The sequence below is a fragment of the Galeopterus variegatus genome, unplaced genomic scaffold (assembly GCF_000696425.1).
Source record: "Galeopterus variegatus unplaced genomic scaffold, G_variegatus-3.0.2 Scaffold1571, whole genome shotgun sequence".
In the NCBI taxonomy this organism is placed as follows: Eukaryota; Metazoa; Chordata; class Mammalia; order Dermoptera; family Cynocephalidae; genus Galeopterus; species Galeopterus variegatus.
The window spans coordinates 104,667-112,392 of record NW_007727682.1 but is presented as its reverse complement, the minus strand read 5'-3'; the positions used below and the strand labels follow the sequence as shown (position 1 = coordinate 112,392).

Below are 7,726 nucleotides of genomic sequence, written 5' to 3'. Positions count from 1 at the left end.
TCCGAGGGTTCGGATCCCACGTACAGACCGGCTCCCGCTCACTGGCTGAGCAAGGCGCGGGAGCAACGCCGAGGCTTGCGATCTCGTCGCCGGTCCCCGGTCCGGTACGGGGGCAACACTGAGGGTTGCGATCTGTTGCCGGACACGGAAAAAAGACAAAAAAAAAAAAGGAAAGAGTTTGTTAACAAAAAAAAAAAAGTCGTGATGATTAGCAATGATGGTAGATGCCTGTATTTATCGACCTGGAAAGGTTATTGTTAAATGAACGATCAGGCTACAAAGCAGCATGTGTGGGATGTTCCCATTTTTGCAAAGCTGCTGTATCTATTTTTGTATATGTGCACAGAAAGGTTTGGTATGATATCTAATAAAGTGTTAATAATGATTGTGTTGTGGATTTAGATTTTCAGTCATTCATCAGGGAGACATAAATGTAACTGTCTTTATTTGTAACAACTCATTTTGGAAGACAGAGAATAACAAATGTTGCCAAGGATATGGAGAAAAGGGAACCTTCCTACACTGTTGCTGGGACTGTAAATTAGCAGTTATTATGGAAAACAGTAGGTTCCCCAAACAACTGCAGATAGGTCTGCCATATAATCCAGCAATCCCAATGCTGGGTGTATACCCAGAGGAATGGAAATCATCATGTTGAAGGGATAGATACCTGTACTCCCATGTTTATCGCAGCACTATTTACAATAGCCAAGAGTTGGAACCAACATAAATGTCCATCAACAAATGTCTGAATAAGAAAAATGTGGCATATATACACAATGGAATATTACTATACCATAGAAAGAATGAAATTCTGTCATTTGCAGCAACATGGATGAACTCAGAGAAAATTAAGTGAAATAAGCCAGGCACAGAAAGAAATACTGCATGTCCTCCTAAGTGGGAGCGAAAAAAAAAAGAAATAACAGCAATCACAATAATTCATTGATCTTTCAAAAGGAGAGAATGTAACTGAGGTCACCAGAGGTGGGAAAGGGGGAGGGGGAGACGGTTAGTCAGAAATTGATAAAGGGCCACAAAAAATGATTATATTATGTAATGCTGAATGTACTAAATATCCTGATTTGAGCATCACATAATGTACACAGGTATTGATATTCAACGCTGTACCCCACAGATGTGTACAATTGATGTTTCGATAAAAAAACCCACAAAACTTATTTTGGCTCATGAGCCCTCAAACTGTACTATTTCCATTTGAAAGTAACTCAGCCCTTCTTGTTGAATATTCAGCCTCCCTTGGGAATCCTTCCCTTTTCCCTGGGAATGATTTACAGATTGCCCTGTGAGGAGAGGTGTCAGAGACTGTGCTCTCCCTGGTCCTCCAGGTCTCCACTGACACATCACTTGTCTTGCCTGGTCACCACTTTCCTGCACCAGCATTGGTACACATGTCTGATTTCTGCTCATCTCAAGATGGTGAAATCTGCTGTTACTGCTTTGTCCCCAACCTTGGGCTCTTATGGGGCCGCCATCTTGTCCAGAGCCAATTCTGACTGCTTCTTGGGCTATGGGATATCATCCTGTCTGCTGAGCCCCCTCCTGAAGGCCATGCTCCTCACCCTTTCTGATGTCATGTTGGAGGCAGGCTTCCCTTAGAAGCCTGCACCCTGGAAAGTGAAAGAACAAATCCCCTCCTCTTGGGCCCGGCTTTCTCCTGGAGCTCCTCTTCCCCCACCTTCCTCTGGGGGGCGCAGGGTGTGGGGCACTTCTCAGGCACCCTCTGAGTCTCAGGTGTAGCCCCTTCCTGCCAAATCTCCTCCTACCAGCTTGTCAACTCTTGATCTCTTTTTGAGTGACACCTTCTCTGCCATTATCAGGCACTCATTCCCACTCTTGTTTGGGGGATAAATTGTCAATGCCTCCCCTTCTTCAAGCTTTGGCTCTTCATCTTCCCAATCAAGCTTTTTATTTTTATTTTTTAATTAAAACACTCTTTTCTCGTAGAGACCTGGGTTTTGTCATTGAAACAATAGCTTTCAAGACAGTAGTCTGCTATAGACTTAGAAAAGTCTATTTAAGAGCTCCAATTCAGAGGCCAAGGTTTTGTGCGTCTCATCCCCAGCTCAAGAGCAGGTTGCACAGGAAGCTTTTCCTGGTGCCTGAATGGTGGAGGTGTGGAGCCAGAGGGTGGGGAGAAGGACTGAAAACGTCCCAAGTTCAGTGTCAACACATACATCCTGCTATAGCTCTCTCCTGCGATGGGTGGGGTTGTGGATGATTTCCACTCTTTTTTTGTCTGTAGTTTCTGAGTTTTGAACTGATTTTTAGCATGCACAGCCCTAACTGAGGTGTCAGGAGATAAATGAGAGCAGAAATGAGATATATAGAATCATCCTTGGAATTTCGAATGGAAGTTGGAAGTTCACCTTACAAAAAGATAAAATGAAAACTCCTCTTCGTATCTTAACAAAATGACAGCTCTCAAGCGGCCAAACATTTCAGATATGAAAATCTGCCCAGTCAACTTGCTATCCTGCTGGAGCACACAGTGTCCACACTTGACCATGCCAGGGATTTCCTGATTTTTGGAAAAAGCTTAATTTCAAAATTTCATGTATCTGTCTTTTAGAGTGCTTTATGTTCCCATCTTTTATTCTTTCATAGGAGTGTTAGCAAATAACTATAAAAGGCAGTCTCTTGAGCACATGGGGGTCGGTGAGGTGGTCCAGCTTGTGTCCTGCTGTCCTCTTGGAGCCATGGTCTTCAGCCCAGCCTGTGGGAGGCTGTGTGAGCTGGGGGTGAAGGCTGCCCGCCCCTCTGCAGATCTCCTCTGCAGGATACCGCCCTGGGTGCGCCTCACACCCGAGAGGACCAAAGTGGCTCTGGTGCCGCGCTGTGGTTACATCTGTGTCTGTGGAACAGACAAGCCTGGCACAGGACTGAGAGCACAGCCTAGGGCTTGTGGCCATCAGTGTAAGGTTCTTTTGGGGAAAGGAGTGGAGAGAGCAAGTGTGGGCAGCTGGCAGGGTCAGGGGGCCTGAGAGCAGCCTCAAGAGCTCGAGTTCCCATCCCATTCGGCTCCTCCTGCTCTGCAGCTGAGGAAAAAGAGCCAGAGAGGGGCTGCGTAGCTTGTCTGGGGACCCACAGCCAGTTGATGGCAGAGCTGGGACTGGAGCCAGGCCTCCCGAGCCAACCCACTGCTCTTCCTGTTTCAACAGGGAAGGAAGGGAGCTCTGGGAGCTGGGGAAAGATGACTGCCCAGGCCTGCATGGCTCTCCCATCCCCGGTCCCCAGCTGTCATCTGTGGGGGAGGGACACATTAAACTCATCCCTGGGGGATAGGTCTGAGTTGGGGCAAACAGCCCCTCCCTACCACCCCCAACAGGGGTTTCAGGAGCGGGGCTGAAGAGGTGGACCTGGGTGTGAGCTCCAGGAGGGCAGGGGTCCCACGTTTTACTCTCAGCTGCAGCTCTTGCCTCTAGGATGTGGCCTGGCCTCAGGCACTCATTACATTTTTTGAAAATGAGTGAACACATGAATAAATGACCATCATGTTAGGGGTTGGCTCTGAACAGAGTTGTAAAGTGAGCCACGTTTGCTCTCAAAATCACTTTAAGCACACTGTTGCTGTGTCTTTCCCTTTCAGGGTCATTTCCTGTCCCCCAGGCACCTGGTCACAGGCTGCATCTGACCCACCCTCCATCCTAAGGTGCTACCTCTGACTTAGAAAATGACAGTCAGAGAGAGAGAAATGTGTCATGACAGCGGAGTTCCCGGCTGAGGGGGTGATAGCTTCGGGCAGCAAGTGTGATTTCCCCTGAGTTCCAGGAAAGCTTGGCCGTGGTCTGAACACACCAAGTCGTGAAGGTCAGCGAGGGCGAGCTGTGAGGGGAGGCCTCAGGCAGGTGCTTAGTCTCACCCGGGGGCTGGCACAGGGCGAGAGGAGCTGGAAGTTGGGCCTGGCACTGAGGGTGACAGGGATTCTGAGGGGAGGGGAGTGACCAGGGTCTGAGAAGGGGTGTTTTCCTGATAGTGCTGCTAGAGGCCCTCAGGAGCCCCGAGCTGTGAATGTGAGAGGGGGACGGAGCAGCCAGCAAGAGTGGCCGCCTCTTCCTACGTGGGGAACAGAAGGGCCTCTCGCCCTGATGGGCCAGGACCTGCCCCCTCCCGTCCTCTCCCCTCCCCCTAAGGGGGACGGAGCAGCCAGCAAGAGTGGCCGCCTCTTCCTACGTGGGGAACAGAAGGGCCTCCCGCCCTGATGGGCCAGGACCTGCCCCCTCCCGTCCTCTCCCCTCCCCCTCGTTAAGGGCCTGGACTCACCTGGACAGCTGAGTTCTCGTCAGAAGTGGGGGATACACTGGAGAGGGCTGACGGTGGTTGCACATGCCCCTAGGGCCTGCCACAGGGACAATGTTAGGGCCGGGGACCCCCAGCTCTGAGGGGGCATGGAGGCTCCTCTGGGAAGGGGCAGCTGTCACTCCACCTGCTGCCTAGTGGGTACTCTTGGTGAACTTGTAGACTCCTCAGGCCACTGAGCCATGGGCCTTTGGGGTTTAGAACCTGAGGAGGTGGCTACTCACCCTGAACACCCACATTTTACCCCCACCCGCCGGGCACACACTGTCAATGAGCACAGCTTCATCCCTTGATGGGCATCAGACCACACTCCTTAAGTCTGTCTCTCCCTTTCCATGCTCCCCCTTCTCCATTCTGTTGTGGCTTTTCCTGTAGTCCTCTGAGATGGCCTTTTCTATATGAAAACAGCCGGGGCATCTCCCAGTCCTGGGCCTGTGCACCTGAACTACCCTGGACTCAGGGGAATGGGGCCTCTGAGGATCATGGGCCAGACAGACTGGGGGCTCTAGGAGCTGAGGGAAGTCCTAGGACCCGCTGGGAGAGGTGGGTATACCTGGCAGGTGGTAGGGGCATCCCAGCCCCTGGACACCAGGGTCAGTAGCTGGGGCATGTGCTGCGCCACAAATTGCTCACACTGAGGAAAGAGACAGACACAGCTGTGGATAGACCCAGGCCCATCTCAGGACCCTCCTGCCTCGCAGCCCAGGCCCTCTCCACATCTCTGGATCCCTCCACGGCTTCCTTCTGACTCGGGGTCTAGGTCCAGCCATCAGCCCCCACTGAACAGCTCTGGCTACAAGTAAAACCCTGAATAAGCCAGAGCGGGCTGAAACGGAGGGTTTCTGTCAGAAAAGCCAATGACATTGGAGATGGGGGGACTTAAAACTCAGGCAGAGAGGTAGAATCTTAGCCACCACCTCCCCCTCCTTCTAAATTTCAGTTCCAGAAGGAATCTTTAAGTTCATCTGGTGTTTGTGACCTGATGTGATGTGCAGGGAAGAGCCCTGGAAGTTACTGAGCAGGGAGCACCGTGGGAGGAGAGGCCCGCTTGCCTCAGCACGCCATCCTGCTTTAAGGAGGAAATTTACTGTCATCGACTGAGTATTGGCAGGGGCTCCAGGACCCTCAAGCCCAGCCCTCTCCTTCTGCAGAGGGGCTTGTCCTGAGTCACACCTCAAGAGGGTCAGTAGCAGCAGCAGAACCGGGACCCTCGGGAGAAGGCTGGGCCCTTGCCCTTCTAGAACTGGCCCTGGTGTTACTCAGCTCCTGGGAGATAACCGGGCCCAAGAGGACTCGCCTCGTGCATGCTTGACCCATGAGGGAGGCCTGCTGCTCCTCCAGAGCCTGCCGCCTTTGTCCAGCCAGAGGCAACACCCAACTCTTAGCAGGTTTTGCCCTCAGTCACAGCCCCACTATCAGCTGGCCCGCACCCTGTGTGTCTCTGGCTGTGAAGCCTTTCTTGGGCTGGACCCTCAACCGTGGGCAGGCCTGGGTCCTGAGTCCCCTGTGTGCCCGCCCGCACCTTCTGCTTGTCCAGCGAGGAGCCGAGGCAGGCCTGGCGCATGGCCTGTGGCGTAGCCTTTTCGCTGCTATTCCCGGCCTGCGTGGCCATAGACATGCAGAGGCGACACTCCTTGTCTTGTGACAGCCAATCTCCTGGCAGCGACTGCAGGGCAGTGAGTGCTAGAGAGAAAACAGTGGGAGCCGCCTGCAGAGGTGCTGGTTCCTGACCTCCCTAGGGCATGGCAGGGGACCACGGAGGAGAGGGTGGTGCGGGGCCATGCGGGGGAGGAGGAGAGCACGCAGCGAGTGGGGTGGGCAGCAGGCTCACCTGGGACGGCACCGTCCTGGCTGGAGCAGCGCAGGATGAGGCCGCACACCAGCTGGGGCACAACGCGGCCCAGCAGCGCGTCTAGCAGGATGACGGTGTAGCGCTCGGCCAGGCACTGGCAGATGCCACCCACCACCAGGGGTACCACGTGGCACACCTGGGCCACAGCCACGGCCAGCACACCCTGGGGCAGGCGGAGAGAGGGCAGCGTGGGACCTCCCTTGGCAAGGCACTACTCTGTGCTCAGCACCAGCAGGGCACTTGGTACACATGCCCTTGTCCCTTCCAGGAGGGAGAGTTACATCGTTTACAGATGAGGACACTGAGGATCAAAGAGTGCAGGGGACTTGGAGGATCACCCTGAATCTCTAAGTGAGTGCAGAAGCGGCAGCAGATCCAGGTCTGACTCCAGAGGCTCTAGACCTGCTGAAAGGGACGAGGCCAGCCCAGAGAGGTGGGCCTCACCAGGGCCACATAGTAGCCGGGGCCAGAGCCGGACCCCCTGCTGTGTCTTCTTCCTCCTGACCCAGGGCGTGCCCTACTTTCCCACAGGGGGATTAGCTCCTCTCTCTGGCTCGTGTCTTTGTTTTTAAGAGCCCCTGGGGGAAGCCATCAGTTTCCCCACCCCACCCTGATTCCAAACACAACCCTGAGCTGGAGGGCAAGGACAGAGGGAGCCAGGCTGGCCTCGCTCTGCTTCTCCTGCAGCCGCCGGTAGGGGTGGGGAAGTGGACTTCTCTGGGGTGTGCTCCTTCCTGCTGGCTATGTTTCACCGCACCACGTACCCACCTGCGTGCACTGGGGCCCTCACTCAGCCTCCCCTCCTGCTGTGATGAGAGGTGAGTGGTCCTCGCACTGTCAGAGGCCAGTCAGCTCAGCGTGTGTGGGGTCCCAGCCCCAGCCCCACCTTCGAAGCGCTTCCCCCTGCACGGTCCTTACCTCCCCCTCTGCTGACCAATCAATCCCTTGGACATGTGAACATGCTCAAATGACTGCCATCCTCCCAAACCCTCCCCCTCCCAGCCCCTCCCCTGGAACCCCTCTCGAAGGAGTTGGCGATGCTCGCTGCCTTGCGTCCTCCCCAGCCCTTCTCCCCAGCTGTGTTTGTATTCTGTCCCCACCACTCCTCCAAAACAGCTCTCAAGGTCACCAATAACCTCCCTCTTGCCAAACCCCCTGGTCCAGTCTTACCTTGCTTGATCTCTCAGCAGCTTTCAGCCCAGGTGAATGCCCCCTTCTTGAAATACCTCCTCCTCCCAGCCTCTGTGACACCACGCCATGGCTTCCCCCCGTGGCTTCCCTGGCTGCTCCTGCTCCGGCTCTTAGGCTGCTGTTTCCCATTGCTTGCCTGGGCCTCCTTCCCCACCCTGTCCACACTCCGTCCTGGCTGTCTCACCCATTCCCTGGGTTTCAATCTAGTCCATAGCCAGTGACTCCCAGACTGATAACTGCCCCCGACCTTCCCCCAGGCTTGGTACTCAGCTGCCTGCTCAACACCCCTCTCCCCTGCACTAGCTCTGCTCTTCTGCTCAAACCTGTTTCTTCTTAAGTTTCATCATCTCAGCTGGAGGGGGT

The 7,726-nt window shown here is 54.3% G+C and overlaps 2 protein-coding genes across 2 annotated transcripts in view; one reads left to right on the top strand and one right to left on the bottom strand.

Annotated features, from left to right (window-relative positions):
* Nucleotides 1–4,223, top strand: part of USP39 (ubiquitin specific peptidase 39) — a 54,231-nt gene extending 50,008 nt beyond the window's left edge. The window contains exon 13 of the mRNA XM_008577749.1: nt 4,155–4,223. Within this exon, the coding sequence (XP_008575971.1) occupies nt 4,155–4,223 (69 nt within the window). The remainder of the gene's footprint in view (nt 1–4,154) is intronic.
* An 80-nt stretch (nt 4,224–4,303) lies between these two features.
* SFTPB (surfactant protein B) overlaps nt 4,304–7,726 on the bottom strand; it is an 8,637-nt gene continuing 5,214 nt past the window's right edge. The window contains exons 7-10 of the mRNA XM_008577731.1: nt 6,152–6,335; nt 5,843–6,003; nt 4,874–4,954; nt 4,304–4,360 (exon numbers count right to left, since the gene is read on the bottom strand). Coding sequence (XP_008575953.1) covers nt 4,304–4,360; nt 4,874–4,954; nt 5,843–6,003; nt 6,152–6,335 — 483 coding nt within the window. The remainder of the gene's footprint in view (nt 4,361–4,873; nt 4,955–5,842; nt 6,004–6,151; nt 6,336–7,726) is intronic.